Genomic DNA, 25,786 nt, shown 5'->3' on the forward strand with positions numbered 1-25,786 from the left:
CCTGGCATCATACAGGGAGAGTACAGAACAGCAAGAAAGGTACTTCAGTAAGACATGTCGTTGATCGTGCATAGGTGGTAGCTTAGATAAGCATTTGATTAGATAATAATGATAGTAGGTACCCAGTACCTTATTAGCTTCGCGATCGCCTGTAGCAACACTAACACTTCGGTGAAGCTTTCGGCATCTCTTCAGCCAACAGGACTCAACATGGAAACTCACACAATGACCAGGCGACGGCCACCTCCCAGCACTCAGTCTCAGTCTCAGTCTCGGTATCGCTCGAGGTCGGAGGAAATCGCCGAAGAGACCGCTACCGCCATTCTCCACGACCCTCGCCTACGCCATCAGGCGACCGTCTACGATGCCGTCGCAGGTCGAATCACCACCAGGCCCTTCAACAAACCCGCCGCCGCCCCTCCCACCGAAGATGAACCCCGACACTCCACCGACGCCGAGCAACCGCCTCGCCTGCGGAAAGCGACGGTCCACAACCCCATCCTGGCACCGGAAGAGGCCCTCTTTCGCCGACCCGTGGCCCCAGAACGCTACGCAGAGCACGACGTCTACATGGCCCACGAGCGCGACCTGCCGCACCGCGACGTCCTACCCGACAGCGACCTCCTCCAAGCCATCCACGCGTACGCGAGCCACTTTTACGCCGCTCTGAACGGGCCCGATTCCCGCGCCGTCCGCGTCGGCAGCCGCTCCCTCGACGAGGGAAGCATGGACGAGACGGCCCTCCTCGCTTTCGGCATCCTGCTGGAGGAGGCCGGCCGGAAAGCCCTGGGGAAGCGGGGAGACCTGGTCTTCACCGAGGGCCTGGAAGTCGGTGGTGGTGGTCCTCGTCACCCTTCCCCCATCGACCTCGACCCCGCCCCAGATGGCGGTGAAGATGGAGACCTGCAACCACACACCGCCGCCGTCAGCCCCAGGGAAAATGTCTCGGAACGACGGCCTTTGACCACCGTGGGCTTCCAGACCCATGGTGCTTCCAGGCATCGCAAGAGACGCAAGATGGTCGATCTGGACGACGACTGAAGGGGGCTAATCATGACCGCCTAAGAAGCTGAAAAAAGAAACGCGGAGCCCACTCCACTCGCGCATTCGCGATGCTGGGTGGGGTGCTCACCGGCTGCGGCTTGCATCGGAAATGATGGCCTGCATCGCTACCCGAACCAGTCGATTGGCTGGCTCTCTTACAGAGTCGGAATTGCTTCTTTCTGGGGTTTGCTTCCCCTCAATTCCGCACCCCGCATTTCTGGAGCTACTGGAGCGGCGCGCTGAATGTCGTGCCTACCCACGTCCACAGACCGCAGTGACGGGTTTGCCTGTCGAGTCGCCTCTCCAGTCATGAAACGAGGCAACTGAGAATATCCGTCTTTTCATCGGCGACCTCGCTTGGGATTTCCATCCTGTAATTGGACATGGATGGATGCCTTGGTATACAGCCGCTTCCAGAAGGCAGGCCCTGAGGGAGAGCGGCATTCGATGAGCTGAGATGTGACAAAGGCTTTGATGCTTGGTCAGAACCTGCCACCCACTTCCAACGTACGTTGTACAGGTTTGACGCGTGGCGGCTTATCCGTGGCTTACATCTCCCAGGCATAATATCTCCGACAGCACTGTAATGGCACTTTATTCGATGTCGAGGCATGGATGTGAACCCCAACAAGTTGAATCGATAGGATGCAAAACAATGGCCGTAACTGCATCCCTCCAGCCACGTTGGAACGGTCCAATTGATGCATCACATAATATCACAATACCGCTCTACGGCTTAGTCTAATCCCTGAAAGACTGCCAAGCTGGTGTTTGCATAGTCGAGAGAGCCATCGACAAGGAGAAGGTCCAGATTGCCATGGGTACAACGAAAACAGTGGCATCGAAACCAATTCCGAGTTTGTCAGCTCGTCACGGCACATTGGCTTTTGTATGACGTTGGAACAAAAGCATTGCGCAGAACGCAGGGAGTCGGGCAAGGGTTTGACCCTATAAGCGTCATGGGCTATTACCAGGAATCGGTTTCATTCAGTTCTCAACTCAACGGGACTACTGTGTCATCCTTGTCCATGGCCAGGACGGACAGTTCATATCACATTCGTACCCACTCGAAATACACGTCTTTCCTGGGGTCATTCTCCTCCAGTTACATCATATATGGCAATGACGCATGGTTTCAGCTACCGGGTTATTCAGAACATGGTGTTGAGAGTGTTGACGGGAGTTGTACAAGTCGGACATTAAACATAGCACCATTCCTCTAGTGTTGCCTGCCCACGTGCGCCCTCACTTTCATCTCTTCAAATAATCCTATGAAAAAGATCAATGATTATTATTACAATGCTATCATCTCTCAATTTTGAGTAACTAGGAAAAGAGGAAAAGATGTAACGGGGTTCGGCTGTCCACCGAGATCGCGTCAACCCACCGAGAGGGATCCGCGTGACCGCAGCTCGTGGCCCAGCGCGCTTCAGGCAGCCGAACAGAAATAAGCTGGGTTGCTGCATCCCGCCTCATATCGAGTACGCATGGTATCTAGGTATGCATGTAGGTACCCAGCTCAAGGGAATATCCCTCGTCCGAGTAGGTGGAAAGTAGTGGTTACTGGCAGTTCTTCACCGACTTATTGAATCTGCCCAATATCTCCCGACGAGACTTGAAAATTTATTTGATGTCTCGTGGCTCGATCCGGCAGTTGCGCGCAACAGGGCAACACTCGCTTCTACACAAGCAGTATATGTTGGAGATGCTATGTACAACGTACTTAGTATGTATGTGCACTTGGGTCATTATATCGATCGATGCAAGGTCAGTCTGTTGCCGCCTGCGAGTTCCCGATCGGCCGGTGTGTGTGGGTTCCAAGCGGTGGGCGAGGGGCCATCGAAAGAGCGGTCGGTGACTTTGCCTGGAGTAGCGCAGGTTGAAGTATTGCGTGGAGTAAGAATTACATCCAACACGACCAGGAAAGCTCGCATAGCCTTATCCTTATGTCATGCAGGAAGAGGAGGCGAGCGAGCTGCGATGCAAGGCGATCCCGAATCTTGAATCGGCAGGCCCTGGATACGCGTAGCACAGTGGGCGGCGTGGGCAGCGTTCCGCGACCGACTCCCATATTCGTTATACTGTCCGGCATATGTATTACGATGGGGAAAGCGCCTCTTTTCTCACGCTGCCTATCAAGGCATGGACGTACCCAATACCAGAATACCTCGTACACGCCTAGTTGTAACCGTTTACCGCCTCGCCGCAACAGCTTTCCTCCCGCCTGACACTGTTCCGGGTGCGTGCGGCCAGAGCCTAGCGCCCGTCCACCATGTGGAAAAATAGGTACCGGTACAACGTACGTACATACAACGTACAACGTACAGTAATTCCTACGTTGTATTAGATCGTCCCGTTCGTTTCTTCTTTTCTCCCCCCTTTTCTTTTGCTCTTTTCTGATATTACCACCGGCTAGGGTAGCCACTAAAATAGGAGACCGACCTTTTCCTAATTCCAATTTGCCGGTCACGCGATTCTTCGTCTATCCTTATTCGCCATTGACAAACGAGATCAAATAGTCTTGCTTATTCAATGCCGACTAGTAATTCCATTGGTTAGCTATGTTGTTATTGGTCCCAGAGCTCACCGAAGTGGCTGCACATCACTTGACCCGGTACGTTGTACGTTGTACACTACACTACAACGTACAGTTTCATCTCCACTCGTCCACCGGAAAAAATATCAAATAGCGGAACCTAGAATCATTCTCACAGGAACGTTGTATACTGTACCTACAACGTATACTCCGTGCTGTATCACCGTTTCGTACTCTGTACCTCTGAAGCACAGGATGCCGTCAATGTGATCGGCGGGTTGTAAACATGAGTCGAGGAGAGGAGAGCGTCACATATCATCAGAAATATACAAAGTAGACGTTTCATGTCGATGCGACAGGCAATCGCCATAGGTTTAGGGCTGCATGCGCATTGGAAAAAAAAAAGGTACCTACATACATAGAGTAAGAGGAGTGCTATCCAGAACGAATTGAGAAGATGCCAAGCCTGGTACAGTACGTTGTACCTGGCCAGGTAATTCATCTCGGTTACATAGCGTCCCAAGTTAGTGTCCAAAATACATGTACCTACTTCGTACAGTAGCTCCGATTTACGAATCGAAACTACAACGTGCTTCGTAATAGTACGGCGTAGGCATGTACAACTCGGCCAGATAGAAAGAGAAACTCCGACAACCGTTCATCTGTACCGTACTCGTCAAGTTGCGAGAACAGAGAATACAGCTCGCTGATTGTCAAGCCATTGACCAAGGCAGGTGACTTTTACCCCGAAAGACAACAGCTCGGAAATTTCTTTCCCTTTCCCTTTTCCTTTAAAATTACCCATTGTCGAAAGGCCAGAGACGAAGAACCAGCGTTTCTCTTTTAGTGTCCATATGATCACGGGCCCGCCTAGACAGTTCCTTCGTCCCCCACATATTCCCTGTCTGAGCGCGACGGTCGGTCAGGGGTCCTCGCTTGGGCGTCCGTTCGAAAACGACGATCGAAATGAATGGAAGAGGCGGGCGACCAATATCCATCGGCACAGTGAGCCAAGGAAAATGGGGGACCTTTGGGGCTCGAGTGGATCATCCTGGATAGGAAAATCATGAAAATCATGACCGAGGGAACGGGCTCCGCCATGTGTCCGGAGTGGGATATGCCCTCAGGATTGTCAAACGTGCGAATCCCTGCCCCAGGAAAGGTCTTGAGAATACGTTGTACTCAGTAGGAATGCGAGGATCTTCTGTACGTTGTATGTACGTTGTACGTACACGTACATACTTGCGAAGAAAAACGTTGCGAGGACCGCCACCCGCAGCCTCGCCGTGTCATGATGTCTCTCTTCCCCACCGCATAGATCGCTTCTCGCTTCCCATAGCGATCGTGATAGGCCAATCGTTTTGTATACTAACTCGCCTCATTTGCCGCCTCACCGCACATCCTCACCTTTGCAACGTCTTTCGATTGACAGGTCGTCACGATCGAGATGGCGCTGTCTTAGTGTATGAAATGCACGTCGTTGTACTCCAGATACTGCTGCTTTACATGGGCTTTCCACCGAACATGTCATCTTGCTGCTATCCTCCCTCACATGGCTCTCTCCCCATGTCTTTCTGTACCGCTTATCCATATATCGTGATGTGCTCCAGCAACCGTGGTCCTGGCTAAGAGACTACCGTATCATTATTGCTAACGAGGCCCGCAGAATGCGGTACGATGAGGTACAGAGTGGGTACGGATGTCGGCTCTCTCGGCATCCCCTGGATCCCAGTTAGGTACCTACGTACAACGTACAGTATGTGTCTTTTGGTATTGTTTGCTGCAACACATACGACGACTCTAGGTTAGAACGATGTGCAACATACTCTTTATGCTATGCTTTGTATTCACCAGCCCAGGAAGAGACCAGAACATATCCAGGCGAATTCTATACATACAACAATACGTTGTACTTTGTGCGTTCACAGCATCAATACCTTAGTCACGCTGATATCCACTCGTAGACGCGTCTAGTCCGGTACTTGGTACTCATTGGGACGACCTCGGAGCTACCCCTCCCCGCAGGAGCCAGGGTCGTCCCTGCTCCCTCCACTTCCTTCATCACGGAGGTACCCGCAGTATGGTCCCGTGTGTCTCGACTACCAGCCTCTTAGATTGCTTCGTACCTATAGTGCGCCGTGACTGTACAACGTACTCTGTGCCTAAAAGTACCTGTGTCCGTACAAAGTACAACAGATAGGTACCCAAGGCCATTGTGACCGATCATTTTCCTGGGGTTTCCCCGTTACCTACCACAATCAACCATCACAACCACGAGTCAACTTCACAACTCACAATTCCCAACCCCAACTCTTCCTATTCACTTCCCTCCTCGCCGCGTTGGGTTCCTCGTTTTCCACGAGTTGAGCTCATTCCCGCCGATCCATCCCTATTCCCTCGCCGGTATCCTACTTCTCGTCACCGTATCATTTTTCTTCGCCCCGTTCGTCCTCCCTCCCCGGCTGCTCCTCTTCAGCCTCGTCCGTCCCCGCGGTACGACCAAAGCACTCCAGGAGGTCCCGGTCTTGATCCACGTTTCGCGGCTGTTTTTTTACCGGGCACTGGCCATCTGGGCGCACGGTAGGGTCACGGTAGGGTCACGGCGCACGACACCAATCTCTTCTCTCTCCTCCGCCTTGCCCTGTCCTGTCCCTCATCCACACCACACCAGAAGACTTCGCCCTCCTTCTCCTTCGCTCGCCCTCTTTTCTCCTTCTCCTCCGAGACTGGTCCCCACACTTCACTTGGGCCCACCCCTGGCTTCTCTGAATCTCTGGTGGCCACCGATTGGGGTGTGTGACCTGACCTTGTCTTGCCTCGTCCTCGCTCGTCTCAACCGCGCCATCCTCTGTCGTTTGCTAGGTCGAGCACGAGAACCACTGCGTCGGGTACAGACAGAAAGAATATCCCGGGCCACAGACACACCCGCCACCCCGACACAGACACGGCAATAAACCTCGCACCTCTTTCGAACACGAAACTCCCATCGAACCTGTCAAAAGACTCGAACCGAACCACTCCCATCCCTCCCTCGCCCATCCTTGACGCGCCTTTCGCCCATTTGCCATCATAGAGGGGGCCCGACCGCAGCCGACATCTCCGATCAAACCATCAACCAAGATTCCTTGCCTGTCCTGGGCCACTGACAGGCTCCATTCACTCTCGCCACGCCCGGCGTGCCTCTTGTTGCCGTCCATACGTCTTGCGCGCTGTTCTGTTCCCACAGCTTGCCCATAGCTTCAACGTCCGTCCTATGGCCTGACGTCTTCCCATCCTTCCCCCCGTGTGTCGTTCTTCCTTTTCTTCCCATACATACATACATAACCCGTCTTGTATCTATGTACATATATACCCAACATGGATCCGGCGCAACCTGAACACAAGCGTCCCCGCCTAGAGACAAGCAACAACCCGTGGCCTCACCTCCCCCAGCCCACCCCGTTGCAGCAGCAGCAGCAACAACAACAGCAACAGCCTCCGCCACCAGGCTCCGCGCCCTATCAACATCCGCCCTACACCTCTCGAAGTGCCGAGGCTCTTTCTCACCCACTACCCCCTCCACAGCAGCATCATCAACCCGTGTCGCAACCACCTTACCCTCATGAACGTCGACACCATGACCAGGGGCCTTTCACACCTGTCCAACAAGACAACTACCGCCAACCCGCCTCGCCTGCCCGCCTGTCCAACTACGCTCTGCCGACACGAGACCCTGGTCTGAAGAGGGAGATGTACGACGACTCCATCTCTCAACCTCGTCGCCCACACTCCACTGGCGGTGGTCCGAACGAGAGCCTCCCCCCTCCGCCTCCGCCTCCGCCCTCTCAACAACAGCCTCCTCCTCCGCCTCCTCCTTCTGCTGGCCCTCCTGGTCCCCATCAGACGCAGCCTGTTCCTCATCCAGGACCTCAGCCGTATTCCGACCACTCTCGCCGCCATATGAGCTTCGATGCTAGCCAGCAGCTTCCTCCCACGCCAATATCCTACAGGCCCAGTTTTCCAACACCTCAGCCCATCTCGCAACCATCTCCCTATGAACCGACACCCTACCCTCACCATCCATCGCCCGCAGAGCCCATATATAGCCATGTTTCGTACACTTCGACGCAGAAACGAAAAGCAACACGAGCTTCCCAGGTTCGACCCGCCCTCCCCTCCTACTTGTTGACCCGAGGTTCTCCCATAGAAGGCAAGAAACTAACGCCGTCACCCCCTCCCGAAGGCCTGCGATAACTGCCGCCAGTTGAAAGCAAAATGCGACGAGACGAAGCCGTGCAAGACGTGTCGAGAGAAGAATGTGGAATGCAAATATCGTGATCCGATACCCAAAGCGTTCGTCATAATACTCCACCCCCCGGTTGCGCTCAGTCGGAGCCCGTCAAAGTACTTGTGGCGAAGCTAACTTGTTATTGTTGTTGCCCGTCAGTGCGGATAAAGCCCAGACCGATATGCTTGAAGCGCTGGCCGAGGTGAAGAATCTTCTTTACAGTGTCGACAAGCGGATGAGTAACTTTGAGAGAGAACTCCCGCTACTCCGAGGTATCAAGGTCGAAACGGACGCCGAATCTTATCCAGCCCTTCCCGCGCCCGCCCAAGCCGAGGCGGGTTTCGAACGCACCCCACAAGTGGCGGCAACGCCGCAGCCCGACCCGGCCCATGGGACGCCACAACCGGTCTTCACACCGGTCAATGAGACGACGCAACCAATGGATCTAAACGATGTGGACGACGCCAAGCTGGAACAGACCGTGATGGAGGACGAAAGGGATGATATTGAAGACAGAGAACCGCCCGGTCCGGCAGTGCGCCCAGGAAAATCGTCCATCCCCGAGGATCACACCACGTCGGCCGGCTTTCTCTTGTCGTGGCCGCCGATCAGGGCCATGACTCAGCCCTTGCTACTGAGAGAGGGCATCCAGTACCCCGAAGACTTCCCCCAATCCATTGAAGAGAGGAGGGGCGTCATCAAGCTGTTTGGGAAGGGCGAGGGCCATGGACGATGGACTCCGCAGCTCGACCAGCACGGCGTCCTCGATGTCAGCACGGAGAACTACTCGGACCCTGGCTCGTCTCCCACAGGGCAAGCCGACTGGGGTCAGATTGGGAGCCTCAGCCCTTCGGCTCAGGTCGACTACAAGAGCTCGACACTGACGCCGCAAGGCCAACCCGACTTCAGCGAGGCGACGGTCCTCAAGTATATAAAGAGCTTCGAGGACCATATCCTGAGCATGCACCCCATCCTCCTGCCGAAACACCTCAAGATCTGGGTACGCGCGTTTCTGAACCAGACGGCACCCAAAGATCGGCGCACGTCCAAGGTGTCGGGCGCTGGGCCGTCGGTCGCCAAGTTTGCTAGTTCGGCGCAAATGCCGCCGGGCGACGGCATCGGCAAGCGCAAGCGGTCCCCGTTGAGCGAGCCGGCCGACAAGCCCAAACCCTCGCCGGGCGCCGTCCCGGGGAAGCCCTACCGGACGGTCGACAACGCGCTCGTTCTCGCCGCCCTCGCTCTGGGCAAGCTCTCCCTCCACAAAGGCAAGGTCCCGGATATACCACCGTCGGAATACCGCACGCATCCCTCCCCGGCTGTCCGCAACGGTCATCCGACCTCGCCCGCGCAGTCGCAGCCGTCGTCACAGTCGCAGTCGTCCGGATTTCCGTCACCGCGGGAAAACAGCGCAGGCATGGCCAGCCGACGACCGTCGTGGCAGGGAACGTCGTCGAGGACGGCCGGCCAGTCGATGAGGCGGAACTACGATATCATTCCGGGGCTGGAGTACCTCGCGAATGCGACGGACATTATGGGCAACCAGAACGGAAGCCTCACGTTGCGCCATGTCCAGACCAACATCTTCATAGGCTTGTATTACGGTCAGCTCGCTTACCCGATTCAGAGCGTGAAGTACATTGTCGATGCCGGGTTTGCCTTGCAGATCATTATGCGGAGGTAAGAGGACACAGCCAGGCGCATAATTGCAAGGGTTCGATTTTGCATGCTGACACGATGATGTTGTGCCAGGGACCTGCCTCGATTCCAGAAGTATAAGGAGAAGATGCGGTCACCGGATCCGTCGAAAATTCGCGAAAACTTGGTACTGCTTGCCTTTTGGACTTGTCTGCAGCTGGAAAGGTACGTTTGGTCTGGTTGATGCCCGATTCGTATTGCATGCGGCTCACTCTTGTCCTCTTCGCCTTTACTTTAGCGACATTGTTGTGGAACTCGCTCTACCGCGGTCCGGGATCCTGTTGTATGAGGAACTCATGCCGCATCCCAATCTGACGGATTTCAACTGGGCCTTTCTCTCCCCGGAGAGTTACCTCGCGCTGCTCGTGCTCCGAAGCCACGGCAACCTCATCACCAAGACGTTTTATTCGAATGAGCCTCCCGACGGCTCCCGAAGGCCGGGGGAAGCGGTATCGCTGGAAACGGCACAGGCGTTGATGTGGTCGATGAAATGGGTTCCTCAGACGTTCCAGTTCTCCAACACCGACCCGCCGTCGACGGACATGCTGACGGCGCGAGTGCGGGCCAAGTACTGGGGCTTCCAAGTCATCACCCTACGGCCCTTCATCAAGATGATTCTCGACTTTACGGAGCGGAAAAAGACAGAGGCGCGGACGGGTACGTCCGGATTCTCGGGGCCGAGGCCTGACAACCCTCGAGGGCCATACATCGATGCGGGAACCAAGTCGTACGATGAGATCGACCCTGCGATTGTCGAGTCGGCGAAAGGGGGCATTTTTGCGCTCGTACAAAGCACCGAGGCCTTTCACGGGTTGAAGAACGAGAGACTGATCCTGACCAACTTTTTCGGAACAGCCATGGCGTAAGTAGTTGAGCTTTTTTTTATCGTCTTGGCTCTGTAGTCTACGGGTGCATCGTTGTGTGGCCACTCTGCTAACTCTGCTCAGGCAATGGGGAAATCTTCTCGTTCTCGCAGCTTGTTACCGCGACCCTTTCCTCGGGCAGTTCGTCAAGGAGGCGAAACTGCAAAACTTGTTTGACCGGACAATCTCCTGGATCAGCCTCGGCGCGCAGCCGTCCAGCTCCTTGGCCATTGCCGTCCGCATGCTGGAAGGGCTTCGGGAAGAGCTCTTCTGGAACGATCCGCGGGCCAATCTGAGCTTCACGAGCTCGCGGAGTTCGCATACCGCCACGGTACAGCGGTCTCCTGGGCAGCCGACGCCTACCAACGTTCCTCATCTGTCTGTGAGCGAATCGAATCCGAACCCGGTGGAGCAACCGGCGCCTATGTCTATGTGAGGAGAGGAAGAAAGGGAAAAGGCTCTTGAGCCGGTTCAAGACCGTTGGCGGGCTTGAGCGGGCCAACTGACGAGCTTGCATCCATGATCGGTTGCCGTCCCCTCTTCGCCTTTTCCTTTTTCCTTTTCCTTTTCTTTTCCTCTTGCAGAAATTAGCGACGAGAGTGACGATGACGGCCAAATCCATTTTGACCATGTGCAAACAACGGCGGTCGATTCATGATGGCCCCGGGAGTGGATCACGGCTTTCCCTGGCACGGCCATTACGACTTTGATTCTCTTTTGTATAGCGGCAGACGAGACACCACCGTAAAGACGATACTTGTCGGACCGGGAAGGTCTTCCATCAAGGACGCCACCAACAGCGAATATTTCTTCTTTCCAGCCAACACCGAGCTCCGATATCATTCCACCAGATCTCTTACTTTCTCCGCAGCCTTTGGTGGACGAGATTACATCGGCCGGCCGCCAGGCGCATTGGTTACTCTGCATACAATGTCGACTTAGCAGACGATAGAACAGGCCGGCCATCGGAAGGAAGGGATCTGCTGGATTGGCCTTGTATTATCACTGTTGAGCCTTGGGGGTACTGCATCTGCTGCTCCGGGTCTCGTTTTGTCCCGTCCAGTTGCGAACCTGGGCATTTTTTTTTACTCTTTTAATAGAAACGGTTTACTTGGGTGGTAGGGGGTAGGGGTCGGATGGGTTGGCATTTTGTTCTTGTCGTTTTTCTCTATTCAACCCTGGGAAACACTTGGAGATACCACATGTACGGCCAACATTCGGTCTTGTTTTTGCCTTTGTTTGTATTTCTTTTTCTTTCGTCTCTCTTTTCACCTCTTCCTTTTGCATTCGGTCGCCGAATAGACCTGAAGCCGGAATGTCGGCAAAAGACAAGAAGATAAAACAGAGACGGGGAAACTCTCGATGGAAAGGACCCGAGGAGCAGATGTTCGGGGGGAGGAACGAAAGCGCAGTTGTGATCTGCGTCGGCAGTAGCAATAGACGTATGTAGATGCAGACGCCGATGCAAAATCGTACATGAAAAAGAATCAATGTATTACAAACGAGCATGATACCTAGGTTGATCTGTGTGGTGTGTCCTCGGTGTTGCTCTATTCTCAGGAGAAGCACGGCACGCTATGCTGGTCCTATGTCACGTCACGTTGAGGCATCATGAACCTCATCACTCGACTATGACCACGAATACTGCCATTGAAGCAGCCAATATAATGCCCGCTGATGATCCCTGCGATCCGACACTCCTTCACAAGACTACCACGGTCAGACAGAGCCAGCCGTCGGGATAGGCCGCCTCGCGCATCAGGTCCTCGACAGGAGCCGAAAAGGGCACCGTGGCGCCGTGCAGCAGGACGTTGGCCAGGACCGGGTCACGGCTGCTGGGAAACAGAGCGGGGAGCAGGGAGCGCAAGACGGATCCGAGGCGGCGCTGCTGGGATGGTTGGCGATGGCGAGATGTGACGTTGGCCAACGATGAAGCCGAGGGAGAGGAGGGAGAATGAGGAGTAGACGACGGCGTCGGGGCGGCGGCTTCACGGGGCGGAATGAGCGCTTGCAGGACCTTGAAAGTACCCGGCTCGGCGGGCGGCGATGAGGACGAAGAGCCGCCAGGACCAGTGCCAGGGTCAGGGGCGGAGGGGACGTAGAGGCGCAGCGGGACGGCGCGGAGAGGCGTCGGTGCGTCGAGGAGGAGGGCGTTGACGCGGGCGAAGGAAGCGCGGTCGTTATCGCGGACGGCGTGCCAGAGGGCTTCGGTGTCGGGTTGCGAGAGGGACATGATGCGGCGTGCGGAGCCGTAGCGGGCGAAATCGGCCTCCTTGGCGGCGTTGAGGAAGGTGTCGGCCACGTCCCAGGCGGGGCCGTCGCGGACGGTGAGGCGCCAGGGGAGGGAGGGGCGGTAGAGGTCGACGAGGAGGCCTAGGGGGAGGTTGCGGAGGAGGACGCCGTCTGATGTTGCGGGCGACGAGGAGGAGGAGGAGGAGGGGGGGGATTCGTCGTGGTGGTGGAAGCTGGAGAGGTGGGCGTGGTGGTGGCCGGTTGATGGGTCGGGGTCGGGGCGGAAGAAGGCGTTGAGGCGGGGGAGGAGGAGGGGGAGGTAGCTGAAGCGCGGGAGGGAGGTGACGAAGGGGGTGTTGGGGTAGTCGGGGTGGGTGATGTGGAGGGGCACTTGCTGGGCCCAGAGGGCTTCGGGGATGGATGTCGAGGTGGCCATGGTGTGTGTGGTGATGGTGGTTGTGGTGGTGTTGGTGATTTATAAGGGTCACACTGTTACCGGCTGGCTGATGATAGTGGGTGCTTGAGGAGGTTTGTGGGAAGTGTTAGTGACCATCTGAGGCAGGCTATCGAGATTGATTCGAGTTGCGACTTTGTCTTGAAAACGATGCCATTATCGTGGGTAGCCTGGTGGACTTGAGAGTTGCGAAGCCGCAAGGTCGAGATACCAATCGAGTGACGACGGACTCGACGTCCATCCAGGTACTGCCCCGCAATGACTTGGTACGTAATTACTCGTATCTGTCAAACACACATGTCAAAGTACTGTGTACATGTGAACCAAAGTATAGGTACTCCAAGGAAGTCGCGTTTCACATTTCAACGGCCTATGAATATCACGCGCCACGACATTATTACCCCTTATCTTATTCTTAGCAAACACAGCTTCCACCTTCTATATGATATCTGATAGAATTTGTTCGACAAACAAATACAAACAACCGAGTCTACGGGATTACACTGCATATTGCCTTCCACCCAACACCCTGGTCCTGGGGACATTGACTCGTCATTTGCTCATCCCCCCAGGAAACGAAGGACAACGAAAACAGTCAAGTATTTTTCGACTTCCCTTGCTGCTGCGTAGATAAAGTGACCTGGATAACTCGCAACTGAGGCAGTCGCCGTACGGAGTAGGTAATATGCTCAGCGGATACTAGTCTTGAGAATTCAATGTCCTAAATCGGCCCTGCAACCGTAGCCAGCAAGAACTAAAGCGATCAGCGCATCATAAATCGTTACTTCCGTCACCCCATCCTTCTCTTCCGCCGCTTCATCCTCCTATCATTATCATCATCGTCATAATCATCCCCATCTACATCCTTTAGCCTTCCCATCGGCAACATCCCGACCACCACGTCCTGGATGACGTCCACCCAGTGCTTCCGTCCCGAAAGTAGCCCTTCCATGTCACCCACGAGCCTGTTCACCACATCGTCGTCCGTACCCGCCACGCCCCATGACCCGCGCACGTCCCAATCTCCCGGGTGTTGTGGGCGATACGCGAAGCTGCCGCGACGCGCCCTTGGAGTGTGTCTTGGATGCCAAGTTCCGTCAAGAGGTCGCCCCTGCGAATCGAACCGATCCGGGAGAATCTCCACCGTGTCGTCACTATCCTCGTCCAGCGAACTATCAGACGCGCTGCGGCGACGAGCGACGGGCCGGTTGGACGTCGGGTCCGAGGATCGGCGGCGCCTAGGCGCAGCTTGGAGGGCCGCTACTTGCGATTCAGTGAGAACCGGTGGCTCGAAGCGGGATGTGTCTTCCGCAGCCCCGTCGTCTTCCTCGTGCTCCCTCTCTGCCGCCTGCTGTTGTTGCTGATGATGAAGCTCCAGAGTAGCAGCTGACTTGGGCGACAGGGGTCCCCAGCTTACGGACTTTGTGGTGGGGAGAGGGAGCGGTGGCAGACTGAGTCCTCTTGTGAAGTCGGACGGTGCGCGCCCGGACCGACGGCGTGGCCGGCGGTTTAGACGCCTCCGTTCTAGACCATCTGCGAGCCGTGTCAGTGCTAAAGTCCAGGCCAATGGGGACAGGTGCTACAGGGCTTGACGGCAAGATTTGAAGTGAAAAATCAGGTCGACGCACCATTGCCCGCGGCAGCTGGTGGTGGCGCGTCTCGGACTCTGGCATCTTCTTGCACTGGAGTGGTGCGGGGTGTTTCATCACTCACTTGGTCAGGCCCGAGTCTGCCACCGGCCGGGCCCTCAGGCCCAGGTCCAACCGGCGGTCCACCGGGGGTCGGCGGCGGGAAACCCCCCGCACCCCCGGACGCGGTCGGCGGAGGTCCCGTCGGAGGATACCCGCCATAGTCTTGCGGATTGTATTGCGGGTACGCATCGTGGCCGGGACCGCCCGCGTTCGAATAGTCCGGGTTGGTATGGAAGTTCGGTGTGGGGTACGCGGCGCCACCCTGTTCCGGCCCCGGCCCCGCTGGCGGCGGCGGTGGTGGATAGTAGGCCCCCCCAGAAGCGTGGGGAGGGGATGGAGGATGGCCATAATCGTCATAGTATGGGTTTGGATTGGCCTCACTCTCGTAACCTGGAGGTGCCGTCACACAAGTCAGCTTGCGAAATCGCTCAAGAGGTCATGATCCGTTGGATCCAAAAGATGGGTCCTCACGTCTTCGGTCCCTATCCCGACGTCGCCGTGATCGATCCCTTTCGTGTTCCCTGTCAAAAGACTGCTCCCGTTTCCTCTCTCCCCCGCGTTCCGCCTCCTCCTCTTCCTCGGCCTCCCTCTCCCTATCCTTCCTTCTCTTGTATTCCTTGATCCCCATGGCCGCCGCACCGGTACCCACGGCCGCCGCGGCCACTTTCCTCAACCGGCTGCGGCTGCGGCTGCGACTACGGCTGCGGCTACCATCGTCGGATTCGTCGTATTCATCGCGGGAGCGGCGTCGGCGATGGCGGCGCCGTCGTCGTTCGTCGGCCGACTCGTAGTCGTAGTCAGAAGGGGGATACGGTGGCTGGGACGGGGGGAGCGGGTCGTTTCCGTATTCAACTAATCCTAGCTCGCGATCAGCGGGAGTTGGCTCCCCATGGAGACGTCTGGCTTCGGACCTGCTACGGGATCGGCGGCGGCCGGACCGGGAACGTTCGCGCCGCCGCAGCTCTTCCTCGTATTCTTCGTCGCTGAGATCCCGTTCCTTGGCTTCTTTCTTGTCCTTCCGCATCTGCCAGAGCTTGGTGGCTCCGCCTCCGGCGAGGCCGGCAGCCACCACCTCCGCCCCCTGACGTATCCTCGACTTGGACCGCGATCGGCCGCGAGACTTGTCGCGGAAATGCTGGATCAACCCCGTGGTTGCCGCCGTGACCGCTGCGGCCCGGGCCACCGACTTGCTCCGGCTACGCTTTCTGTCGCTATCGGTGCTTCGGCCGCCCCGGGACCGCGACGAGGAATACCCTCGGTTCGAATAACGGGTGCGACTCCTTCCCCTGCTGGCCTCTTCCTTCTGAATCTTGTGGTCTTGGTAGTACTTGGCGGCACCGGCAATGGCGAGGGCAGCGGCAGCGACGCCCAAGCCCGTCTTCAACTTCGAACGAGACGAAGAGCGAGAACGAGAGCGAGAGCGAGACCACGACCGAGAGCGAGACCTACGCCTGCCCCGGCCAAAGTGGTCGTTGAACTTGTCAACTGCGCCCTCGATCGGATGACGGGGCCGGGAACGAGACCGGGAGCCCCAGCGTTCTTGATACGCGCTGCGCGCTCGCCTGACTCCTTCGGTGCCGAGGGCGCCGAGAGCAGCACCGGCGAGGACCTTGCTTCCTCGGTGCGGAGCGACCTCGCCGTGTTTGTCTTTTCGGCTAGCCAGGAGGGCGGCGACACTGGCGCCGGCGAGGGCACCGCCTGCCAAGTGGCGTCGTTGGTGTTCCGGGCTAGGAGTGCGGTCACGAATGATAGTCTTGCGACGATACCAATATTCCTCGTCGTCACTGGGATACTCCCGGTCATAGCGGTGACGGCGGCGACGATCCCTATGATACTCCCAATCCCGATCATCGCGCTGGTACGGCCCTAGTTCCCTGGACTCGCGGCGGTAGTAGTAATCGTCATCCCGCGCCTCTCGGCGGGCAAGTTCGCGCGCCTGCTCGCGTTCTCGGATGACCATGACACCAGGATTCTCTCGATTGACGACCACCGGTGACGGGGTGGGTGCATCCTGGATGATGATCTTCTGGGGTTCCGGAGCAGGCTGTCGGATGACAAGCGGCGGCTGGGGAATGGGTGGTGGGCTCAATGGAGCATAGTACTCGGTCTCCTTGCGGTACCGCTCAATCTCGGCACCGGGATAGTCCTCGCGGCGCTCTTCGACACGTTTCTCCACCATGACGTCGCCATCATCGCGGTGCTCAACACGCTTCTCCACGCGGACATCCGTTTCCGCTTCCTGCGGTGGTTCAGATACGAGCGGATCCCGTTCCCGTGGGCGGCCTCGGTCCTCATCTCGGTCTCGGTCGCGGTCCCGACTAACCTGGGAGCGATGATCCCAGTCGCGCTCAACTTCCTTCTCATAAAAATAGCGAGAGTCCCGATAGACGTCTCGATCACGATCCCGGGGGCGGTAGGGATATTCGTGTTCTCCGCGGTAATCGTAGGCCGAGCGAGGTCGGTCTAGCTCGCGACCATAGTGGCCCGAGTAGTGGGACGGGCGGTCGTCATCATCGTCAACACGATCAACGCGACCAGAGCCTACCTTGTAGCGCCGGACAGTGGTAGATCGGTAGGCATCGTCCTCGGCGGGGTCGTCTAGATAGACGCGGGAGGATTCCCGATAGGGCATTCTGGCCCTGCGATGGGAAGGAAATTCGTACGTTGGTAAGGTCTAGCTGGCGATAAAGTGTCGCATGTGACGTCAAGGCGCCGGTAGGCTGATGATGTCAGTAAAAAAGGAAGAAAAGAATCAGAAAAAGAGAAGAAAAGAGATACTAATAAAGAAAAGGAGCCTTTAAAGCCACCAACACCTACGAAAGCTGACAGGTTATCGTCCGAGAAAACGAGAGGTAAAAAGCAAGTGGATGAGTTGTGTCGAGATGAAAAATGACCACGAGTGGGGGGTGGAGAGAGGAAAGAAGGAAGAAGGATGAAAGAGCAAAGAACGAAAGGAGGGGTTGGGTTGGATTGAAGTGGAAGGGAAGGGGTGTCATCCAGGCCTCAGTACTCAGCCCCAAGTCGCAGTCACAACCCACGTCGTTGGAAGGGGCTCTTTCCCTTGCGCCTTCTCTTGCGCCTCCTCGTGCCCCATCTCTGCCGTCATACCTCCACCACGGGTACCAGGTACCGCTGTCATTGATGTACAACGTAAAGGTTCCTGGCCAAGGCACTCACTGTGTGTACTTCGTAAGATGGAATACAAAGGTACATGACGGTACCTTACCTGTCATCCGAATGTAGGACGTGTTACATGTAGGGCTCGTATTGGGTGAGAATGTTTTGTCACTTCAACAAAGACGGGCAAGGCATAATTACCTTGGTACTTTAGTGTAGCGATTATCGTGGGCAAAGGAACGCCCTCCCTGTCACGCCTATCCCCATCTCACTCCACACTATGTCACCCGACATCTTCGCATAGACTCGCCACAGACATCGGGTCTTCTCGGATGACCTGCTGACCTATATAGGTAGGTAGGAATACAAGTCGGTCTAAGAAGATAGCTTTCGTTGCCCGCTGCCTAGTGCGTGAGCGCCAACCTTCACCGACCGGTCAGGCTGCAAATAGCCAAACCATCACCCAGCTCTTCATTGCCCACCTTACCCTCTTGGAAGCTCATTCCACCAAGAAATCTTTGGCCCGACTTTGAATTCAAAGCACGATATAGCAAGGCGTTCGACGGTCTTTGGCTCTACGGAGTAGTCTCAAGGCACGGGCCGAACCAGCTGCCGAATTCCCTCAGAATGGCCGTTTGCGGCCGGTGACGGTGGTTGGGAGAGTAGAGTACGCTACACAAACTCTGATAGCGGCACACTATTGCGGATGGTGATCACCAATGGGGGCTTCCCGCTCGTCGGGATTGGCCCACAATTAGACCACCCTGATCTTCTGTTCGGCTCCGATGCGATGCGATACCATGCCGCCGTCTGCCTTGAAGGAGAGACACGCTGCTTCAGTAACGGCCTGAGAATATTGTAGGCAAAGGACCACTTCTATCATAGTTCTCTCGTGTTATGTCCATGTCACCGATGTGTGTGGTCCTAGAAACTCGAGTCTCGTCCTGTTCTTCCTCGCCTGATGACTCGAGGTTCTCTCAGTGTTTGGGCTACTGCTAACAAGTATCCATGCACACACGTGAGCTTGAGAAATCGCAACATCCTCAAATGTACGGAGAAGAGGGCTTGCTTCTCCCGGACTGTCTTCCCTTATCCATCTGCGACATCGGGATGGACGAGGGGGAACGTCTGTCAGCAAGACGCAGCAGGGGCTTGGCAAATCAAATGTCAAACGAATCGCCGCCTCGGCAATTGAACCTCGAGCAGCTCTCCCATAGGCACCAGAGAGCAGGCCAGCTACGACGTCTGCACAGGCGATCGTCGGCCTCGCCGGTGAGCTCGCCCCTGGTCAGCGCGTCAGGCAGGACATCGATTGGCGCAGCCCTGTACAGTACATCCTCCTCACGTTTGGATAATAGGGAGCTTCTAGAGCAAATCAAACTCAGACGAAAGTCCAAGAGGCTGCGACATTGACCGTCACCCACAAGGAGGAACAGTTGGAGCTCGCGGTCTCGGCTGCTGAACAACTAAGATCAGAGTGCCAGTCCCTATACGTACGTAGCCAGCTGCTTCTCTCTAAAAGGATACGTGTCTACCTATCTGGCCGCCGTGGCAGGGCATCGGTGTTGACGGTGGAGGTGCGCCTTGATTCGCAGCTTGGTAAGGGGGGTTTGGTCCTGCGGGCCGAGGAAATCCAGCCTACTCTCACTGAGCTCTGGGAAGCGGAACAGGCTGCTTGCCAACCAAAATTGAGAAAGCAATCATGGGAATAGAGAATATTATTTTGCTTCGAGGAACCATCATTTGTATAGATTTATATTAACGGAACGATACTGGCGATAGGCCGGCATGAATGTACATAGAATTGGCCTTTCGTATCTCAAGGACTGTCTCCAAGGTATGCCACTCCGTGGCTTGAATCCGCGACATCCAACTACTTTGTATCCCAGTTAGCGACCCAGCCAAGCGCCCAAATTGAGGTGTAGAAAAGGAGTGGATATTAGGTGAGAAGTCAGAATTTTCAGTGTGAATAAAATAATCATGGTATGATCATAGACTGTGTAACTATGTACGGTTCATCATTCAAGGCATATGGCGAAAAGGATAAAAAATGCTTTAACTTACTTTGAAGCACTGTGGGAAATGTCTTCACCTGTGATGGTGTTGGTTGGTCTGTTAGAGAAAGAAAGGGAAGAGAAAGAATTTGGAGAGTTCGCGATCAGGAAATTTAGAAGTGGTTGGTCTTGGTGATATTAGTAAGCACTCGTTTGGGATGTTCGCCTAACCAAGTTTCCGGGACGGCTCATTTCATTTCCCGGCTCCCGTCTTCTTCGTGCAGGTTCCGATGGTGGTTTGGTTTGTACGATCTGTATCCTTTCTCTGATAATCTTCCTTGTCGGTCTCACAAAGTCATTCCAACGATATTGTTTGGTTTCGTCGGTCGCCTAAGACGGATTCGGTTGATGGGTAGGTAATCCTCAACCCAGTCGGCTCCCTCGAGGACGACTCGAACCTTCTCTGTTCAGCGTCCGAGGCTTGGCGTACTTTTTTCTGGAATTTTCAGAGCTGGCCGCCTCATAGAAGACTGGTAGATGCCCGGAGACCACAATCCGCCGACCTCCCGATTGGGAGTAACAGAGACCGGTAACTTCGTGTGACTTTTGTGAGTTGTTTGTTCTTGATATAGTCCACATCATCTGGCGGTTGGGCCCGGGGAAACGTCCGTTGGCCGCGAAGCCGACCGCTTAGGATGGGGTCTCGACCCAGTAGCATGGTTATATATGACATGGCGAGACGGTTCTTTCAGGATATTAATGATCTTTCATATCTCTGGATGTCTAATGGCCCCGTCGGCCAGAGCAGCAGGGCCTGGACATGAACGTCATGAGAATCATTACGAGTCTCCTTGCGAAGAACGTGAGCAGTAAGGTAGCCAACGACGTTCACCCACTCGCCGACACGAATGTGTTCCGCTGAAACATTTTCTAGAACTAGATCGATTTGAACAAAGGCGTTAGTATCAGCGCCCGGAGGGAACTCGTGTTTCAATATGAGAGTGGCCGTGGATGGCAGGTATGAGCTGACACTGGACGAGTGCGTGTTAGTCAAGGCCGTCTACGTTGTACGGATCGAGCCGAAGCCCTGGGCATACCATCCCAGAAAGCGGACTTTCTCACCAACTTTCTTGGTTGGAAGTTCCCCCAAAAGACAGATCCGCGAGGGTAGAGGGCCTCGTGACATGGTTCTGGAAATTGGCGATGGCTCGGTTCACAGCCAAAAGGAATACCAGGAAAAACGAAAAGCACTTGCTTGGTGTTATCGTGATGCGAGCATGGAGCACGGGACGTCGATGATGACTAAGAGGATCACATGATATGACCAACTCGGAAAAAGTCCGGACTGCCCTCATATGTCACATGAGTGGAGGCGTCTCCCTAAAAGTTGCATCATACCTATCAGCGAACCTACTCCGTGATTACTCTAGGCATCCTATCTAGCGGACCAGCCCGGCTACTTCCCCTTTCCACGAACGTCTATCATCGCGAAGAAACGAGACCTGGCATCAAGCGCGGCTTGTGCGTGTTTGGGTCATTAATAGAACCTCCTTTTGCGCGAGTTAACCACGACGACCCCTGGAGTGACCTCAACGACAAGCCGAGTCCATACCCCGCCCCAGAACGCCACGGAAGCAATTTTCTCGCTCGCACGAGTTTAAATCAAACCTACCGAGCAAGAGCCTCGTCGGTTTTCGACGAATCTCCCAGAACCCCATCCGCATCGACCATACCCGTCCGCACATATCGCATATCATCATGTCGGGTTGGCTGTCTTGGTGGGGCGGGGCCGCGAGCCAGAAGCAGAAGCAGGCGAAGGTGAAGGATGCGGTGGTCGGGCTGAGGGCGCATAAGGACATGCTGGAAAAGAAGGCGGCATACCTCCAGACACAGGTTGATGAGTTGGAAGCCCAGACAAAGGCGGCTCTCAAGCGAGATCCCAATGGTAAGGGATTTCCTGGCTCCAATCTTTTCGCCCCTGGATTTTGGATGGTGACGGGATAACTGACCTGGCATGTTTCACCGTCCGAACAGAGGCGAAGCGGCTCGTCGCACGCAAACTGCGCAAGGAGAAAGAACGACAGCAAGTTGTCAACTCGATACAGTCGATGGAGTCCCAGGAGATGGCTCTCAACCGAGCCACGGCCACTCGTGACGAGGTCCAGGCCACGCAGAAGGTCACGGAGGCCATGAAGCTAATCAACAAGGACATTTCGGTGGACAAGGTGGATGCTATGATGTATGTTGAACTGTTTCCTGCTCCCCTTACCCGTCTTTTTATATGTGTATATACATATACATATAAACATTGTCCTGGCTTCTGTGCCCGGTGCTGACAATTTCATACAGGGAGAGCTTCCGGGAGCAAAATGCGGCCAACGAAGAAATTGCGCAGATCTTGGGGACGCCGGTGGGGGATATGCAAGACGAGGACGAGTTGGAAGAGGAGCTGGAGCGGATGCGGCAGGAACAAGTCGACGAGGAAATGCTCAATACGGGGACGGTGCCAGCGGACAAGATCCAGGACCTCCCGGCGGCGGCTACTGGCGAGCGTACGTTACCCCTGAGCCATCTGTGTTCGACATTTCTTTTCCAGGAACAGGTGAATGCTAACCCATGCGAATACACAGTCAAGAAGAAGACCACGCCACAGGAATCCGAGGAGGAAGCCGAACTCCGCAGACTGCAGGCAGAAATGGCCATGTGAGGATTCCAGTTTCGGGAACATTAGCACCTCAAATTCAAAGCCGGATCAGTTTTTTTTGGGCGCTCGCGACTTTACATCTGCAGCACGCACATCTCCCTGCCGCTATGTCACCTGGACGCAAGACTCATAGAACGTTGGTTTGCAGTTACCACGGCGCCAGCTGCTCGGACACGAAACGAGAGACATGTGTGGGTGAAGGGGAATGTGTGCTAGGTTATAATGGCGAAATTCGACAAGACGAGACCATCTCTCAACAGACACCCGCACGCACGCATACACACTCCTTGCATGGTGGTTTACAGCTTTTGACTTGCGGCGTCGGCGTTTTGAACTTGGACACGTTTTCTCAGGGGGGTGCGTTTCTTTTTCGGAGGTTGTCTTTGTGGTGGAAGGCTTAAATCGTATCTTTCTTGCGTTTTAGGGCGGTGCGGTAGTTTTTATAATACGACAATGAAATACTCGTATATGGCGTGTATCAATCTTTCCTTGACGTTAGCAGCGCTAGGTGGTCAGGATTTGGAATGCTCAGGTCGGCGGGAGATCTCAGGCTCGGTGGAAACGACTATGGGATACGCATGGCGCTACGATTCTGGCCTGTCTAACCTTTTATCGTCACTCGGTGATGGGTTTGGGAGGATGGCAGATGACTGGTTGGGCGTTGGTGAGTACAGTGCCATTCATTGATCATAGTCACTTTGCGTGTTGAAAGTGCGTGGATATACCTTACCTTGACAGTGCTTAAAACAAGTCGATACGGAGTACTTGACATGAGCACCTGCCTTATCCCACATTGTCCACGAACCCCTCACCCCTCTGTCTCGCTCATCAAAACATCACAAGAACTCTGGATGGCATCAGTCAGAGCATCAACCGCCTGTCTCCCTGTTCCCTGCCTCTCCAAATCAACCCAAAAACGAGGGAGTCCGAATCCAGACACAAAAGACAGATGACGCTGGGGAGGTTGGGCCCTAACTCACCACCCTAATCCCTGACGATGGATGCATCGATGGGTCGGGCTTCTCTGCACTGCACGGAGCTAATGAACTGTCTTATGTATATGCCCGGCCGCCCTGCTTTTACATGCCTGTCCCGAATCGTTACAGTATGCGCAAGGAGTCTCTCTCTCACAGACAAGAAGCACTGCAGAGGAAAAGAGACAGCAGACGACAGTCGTTGAACCACGGAGAATATATCTCCCCTTCCTCCCGCAAGGTGCATTGCAACGGTTAGGCTGCAATGCAAATGGATCACCGGGCGGGGGAACAGTATAGTGGCCCTGACTGATAATACTACAGTACACTGTACAGAGCAGACGAAACAAACGGGGAAGAATGGCGAGTTAATACCTCGCCCACCACCACCATCGCGATGGAGGCTCTTGGAGGCGAGCCACGTTGCATGTCCATCTCCTAACAGCGAGGGGCAAAGGAGGGGGAGATGCACAGTTGAGGTGACTCCCCCCCCCACCCGTCGACACTTTGACTCGTCTGAGTTGTCGATGGGAGGCTCTCGTTTCCCTTTGATCCGTCCATACTACTACTACGTGCTCTCTCTCCCTACCTCTCGACTCAAACAGAAGAGGTTCTGCTAATCCCTGTCCCAAGGGAGCTTCTTATCTCTCTCGTCTCTCCTCCTCTTCTCACTTTACTCGGGCCTAGATGCAGATGCACGCTTGCATAATTCACAGCGGTAGTACCGTCACAAGACAAGGTGCCACTTCATCGGGCGTCTGCGGGTTCAACCACACACACCGTCCACCGAAAAAACCGATGCCCCATCTCGAAGACCACGACCCAACCTCGCACATATTCGTACATTACATGCCTACCGCCACTCTGGTTGGTCGATGCCGGTCTCTGCCACTCCACTTGACATTTTCCTACTTTTACGAAAATAATAATTACTCATGCAACCTGCTGGCCTACCCGTCCCCGTCCCGCTGCATCGCGTTGGGCCGCCATCTTTTTTTTTCTTCGTCGTCTCTCGTCCTGTGGTCCAAAGTCACCCTGGCCGACGGTCTGCCTGCGCTGTCGACATTGCATTGCATGCATCGTGCCTGTCTTCGACACTCCCCACCGTCGGTCACATTTCACTCCTCCCTTTTGGCAGCAGTCCCACGTCCAAGTCTTGGACCGACGTGGCCCCAATGCCAACCGTGCTCGAGCCAATGATCCCCGAGCACGATCTCTCTACACTCACTTTTTTTTCCACCCCGGCCTCCTTACGTGGGGTCGCCATCGTAGCCTGCATTGAGAACTTGAGAGAACCACTTTCTCCCGTGCGTGATGTGGTGACGGGACTGAGGCCTTGGATCAATAGGGACTGTCGCCCTGTTTCTTTTCTGGGAACGTCCCGACTTCTTCTCTCTTGCTTGTGATTTCGTCGAATCCTCTTTCCCTTTCCCTTTTCCGTCTCTTGGAATAGGCCATCCACTGCTTCGACAACCTACACGTTTGTCGAATCAGCCATTCCACTTCTTCTCTCTCGACCACTCAACTTACACTTACACATACGGACTTCGCTCTTGGTGCAGACAGAACGGTGCATCTTCTTTCTAATACTTGATCTGCGTTTGATTTTCCGAAAATAGCCCCGCGTCTGTTCTGTGTCCACGACCCATTCAACGGCTCTAGCCCTCCTATTCTCTGCTTGGGCTCTTTGGGCCTTCACCCTCCTGTAGCCCAAAAAAAGAAAGAAGAAAGAAGAAGAAAATTACCTTCGAGCAGCCCTCCAACTGGGAGCACCTGCATGGCCTGAGCAACTGGAGGTGCCCTCCAACCTGTAGGTTACACGTTGCTGCCCACGACACCCGCCCAAGGGGCGACAACAGGAGAGGATGGACTGGCAAGAGGAGGTCGAGGTCTGCCCTCACCGGGCCAATCTCGAAGTCCAGACTGCCGACTTCTCCGACATTAAGTTCTCCATCCCCTCTGACACAGAGGAAGATGCTGGGACGAAAGGTAAGTTCAGGCATCCGCGATATCAAGCCCTGGCCCTGCCAACGCAGTGATGTCTAACGGTTAGAGTGTAGGAGACGAGCCCGCCCAAGACGCACCGCCACCGCCGGTTACCACCGGAAAGAAGAGCAAGAAGAAGGGCAAGAAGGGGAAACAGCAACAACACACAACACACACACAGAGGCCGCTGCTCACACACGCACACACCGCTGACCCCCCTGTAGAGACG

At 55.3% G+C, this 25,786-nt stretch overlaps 12 protein-coding genes across 12 annotated transcripts; 6 read left to right on the top strand and 6 right to left on the bottom strand.

Moving 5' to 3' along the window:
• Nucleotides 1-153: 153 nt before the first annotated feature.
• Nucleotides 154-1,041, top strand: ACRALDRAFT_2051756 (uncharacterized protein; the record flags this gene model as incomplete). The annotated part of the gene is made up of 1 exon (XM_071021623.1): nt 154-1,041. The coding sequence occupies exon 1, from the start codon at nt 211-213 to the stop codon at nt 1,039-1,041; it is 831 nt and encodes a 276-aa protein (XP_070877065.1). The 5' UTR covers nt 154-210.
• A 14-nt stretch (nt 1,042-1,055) lies between these two features.
• Nucleotides 1,056-2,349, bottom strand: ACRALDRAFT_1061292 (uncharacterized protein). Its single transcript, XM_071016397.1, has 2 exons — nt 1,606-2,349; nt 1,056-1,551 (listed from the first exon to the last, which is right to left on the bottom strand). The coding sequence occupies exons 1-2, from the start codon at nt 1,607-1,609 to the stop codon at nt 1,352-1,354; spliced, it is 204 nt and encodes a 67-aa protein (XP_070877066.1). The 5' UTR covers nt 1,610-2,349; the 3' UTR covers nt 1,056-1,351.
• ACRALDRAFT_207260 (uncharacterized protein) lies at nt 1,700-2,311 on the top strand (the record flags this gene model as incomplete). Its single annotated transcript, XM_071022199.1, has 6 exons — nt 1,700-1,727; nt 1,824-1,879; nt 1,911-1,984; nt 2,036-2,176; nt 2,216-2,235; nt 2,268-2,311. The coding sequence occupies 6 exons, from the start codon at nt 1,700-1,702 to the stop codon at nt 2,309-2,311; spliced, it is 363 nt and encodes a 120-aa protein (XP_070877067.1).
• ACRALDRAFT_207261 (uncharacterized protein) lies at nt 2,344-3,304 on the top strand (the record flags this gene model as incomplete). The annotated part of the gene is made up of 8 exons (XM_071022201.1): nt 2,344-2,366; nt 2,436-2,580; nt 2,615-2,742; nt 2,817-2,833; nt 2,867-2,935; nt 3,006-3,069; nt 3,157-3,214; nt 3,257-3,304. The coding sequence occupies 8 exons, from the start codon at nt 2,344-2,346 to the stop codon at nt 3,302-3,304; spliced, it is 552 nt and encodes a 183-aa protein (XP_070877068.1).
• Nucleotides 3,305-3,611: 307 nt separating this feature from the next.
• On the bottom strand, nt 3,612-5,148 carry ACRALDRAFT_207262 (uncharacterized protein; the record flags this gene model as incomplete). Its single annotated transcript, XM_071022202.1, has 12 exons — nt 3,612-3,639; nt 3,694-3,740; nt 3,822-3,960; nt 4,027-4,162; nt 4,249-4,318; nt 4,382-4,420; nt 4,475-4,728; nt 4,763-4,860; nt 4,892-4,909; nt 4,975-5,033; nt 5,057-5,091; nt 5,133-5,148. The coding sequence occupies 12 exons, from the start codon at nt 5,146-5,148 to the stop codon at nt 3,612-3,614; spliced, it is 939 nt and encodes a 312-aa protein (XP_070877069.1).
• A 31-nt stretch (nt 5,149-5,179) lies between these two features.
• Nucleotides 5,180-6,653, top strand: ACRALDRAFT_207263 (uncharacterized protein; the record flags this gene model as incomplete). The annotated part of the gene is made up of 7 exons (XM_071022203.1): nt 5,180-5,195; nt 5,247-5,384; nt 5,435-5,496; nt 5,545-5,668; nt 5,750-5,795; nt 5,859-6,442; nt 6,475-6,653. The coding sequence occupies 7 exons, from the start codon at nt 5,180-5,182 to the stop codon at nt 6,651-6,653; spliced, it is 1,149 nt and encodes a 382-aa protein (XP_070877070.1).
• Nucleotides 6,654-6,683: 30 nt separating this feature from the next.
• Nucleotides 6,684-6,894, bottom strand: ACRALDRAFT_207264 (uncharacterized protein; the record flags this gene model as incomplete). The annotated part of the gene is made up of 2 exons (XM_071022204.1): nt 6,684-6,854; nt 6,889-6,894. The coding sequence occupies 2 exons, from the start codon at nt 6,892-6,894 to the stop codon at nt 6,684-6,686; spliced, it is 177 nt and encodes a 58-aa protein (XP_070877071.1).
• A 43-nt stretch (nt 6,895-6,937) lies between these two features.
• Nucleotides 6,938-10,841, top strand: ACRALDRAFT_2040337 (uncharacterized protein; the record flags this gene model as incomplete). Its single annotated transcript, XM_071021044.1, has 6 exons — nt 6,938-7,717; nt 7,803-7,912; nt 8,007-9,524; nt 9,597-9,707; nt 9,781-10,404; nt 10,490-10,841. The coding sequence occupies 6 exons, from the start codon at nt 6,938-6,940 to the stop codon at nt 10,839-10,841; spliced, it is 3,495 nt and encodes a 1,164-aa protein (XP_070877072.1).
• Nucleotides 10,842-12,107: 1,266 nt separating this feature from the next.
• Nucleotides 12,108-13,073, bottom strand: ACRALDRAFT_2025718 (uncharacterized protein; the record flags this gene model as incomplete). The annotated part of the gene is made up of 1 exon (XM_071020340.1): nt 12,108-13,073. The coding sequence occupies one exon, from the start codon at nt 13,071-13,073 to the stop codon at nt 12,108-12,110; it is 966 nt and encodes a 321-aa protein (XP_070877073.1).
• A 450-nt stretch (nt 13,074-13,523) lies between these two features.
• On the bottom strand, nt 13,524-17,667 carry ACRALDRAFT_2051758 (uncharacterized protein). Its single transcript, XM_071021624.1, has 3 exons — nt 15,254-17,667; nt 14,720-15,172; nt 13,524-14,624 (listed from the first exon to the last, which is right to left on the bottom strand). Exons 1-3 carry the CDS (start codon nt 17,412-17,414, stop codon nt 13,882-13,884), a joined length of 3,357 nt encoding a protein of 1,118 aa, XP_070877074.1. The 5' UTR covers nt 17,415-17,667; the 3' UTR covers nt 13,524-13,881.
• A 1,957-nt stretch (nt 17,668-19,624) lies between these two features.
• On the bottom strand, nt 19,625-20,674 carry ACRALDRAFT_1061302 (uncharacterized protein). The gene has a single exon (XM_071016398.1). It carries the CDS (start codon nt 20,609-20,611, stop codon nt 20,414-20,416), a length of 198 nt encoding a protein of 65 aa, XP_070877075.1. The 5' UTR covers nt 20,612-20,674; the 3' UTR covers nt 19,625-20,413.
• Nucleotides 20,675-21,319: 645 nt separating this feature from the next.
• On the top strand, nt 21,320-23,111 carry ACRALDRAFT_1061304 (uncharacterized protein). Its single transcript, XM_071016399.1, has 4 exons — nt 21,320-21,838; nt 21,928-22,132; nt 22,243-22,445; nt 22,524-23,111. Exons 1-4 carry the CDS (start codon nt 21,652-21,654, stop codon nt 22,598-22,600), a joined length of 672 nt encoding a protein of 223 aa, XP_070877076.1. The 5' UTR covers nt 21,320-21,651; the 3' UTR covers nt 22,601-23,111.
• The last annotated feature ends 2,675 nt before the right edge of the window (nt 23,112-25,786 follow it).

The sequence above is a fragment of the Sodiomyces alcalophilus genome (assembly GCF_042370955.1).
Source record: "Sodiomyces alcalophilus JCM 7366 unplaced genomic scaffold ACRALscaffold_2, whole genome shotgun sequence".
NCBI lineage: Eukaryota > Fungi > Ascomycota > Sordariomycetes > Glomerellales > Plectosphaerellaceae > Sodiomyces > Sodiomyces alcalophilus.

Coding starts and splice junctions, on each gene's coding strand:
- ACRALDRAFT_2051758 (XM_071021624.1), bottom strand. CDS start 17,414: ATGCCCTATCGGGAATCCTCCCGCGTCTATCTAGACGACCCCGCCGAG. Junction 15,173..15,253: donor TCGGGATAGGGACCGAAGAC/GTGAGGACCCAT, acceptor CGGCACCTCCAG/GTTACGAGAGTGAGGCCAAT. Junction 14,625..14,719: donor ACCAGCTGCCGCGGGCAATG/GTGCGTCGACCT, acceptor CACGGCTCGCAG/ATGGTCTAGAACGGAGGCGT.
- ACRALDRAFT_1061302 (XM_071016398.1), bottom strand. CDS start 20,611: ATGCTACTGGGTCGAGACCCCATCCTAAGCGGTCGGCTTCGCGGCCAA.
- ACRALDRAFT_1061304 (XM_071016399.1), top strand. CDS start 21,652: ATGTCGGGTTGGCTGTCTTGGTGGGGCGGGGCCGCGAGCCAGAAGCAG. Junction 22,133..22,242: donor GACAAGGTGGATGCTATGAT/GTATGTTGAACT, acceptor AATTTCATACAG/GGAGAGCTTCCGGGAGCAAA. Junction 22,446..22,523: donor GGCGGCGGCTACTGGCGAGC/GTACGTTACCCC, acceptor GCGAATACACAG/TCAAGAAGAAGACCACGCCA.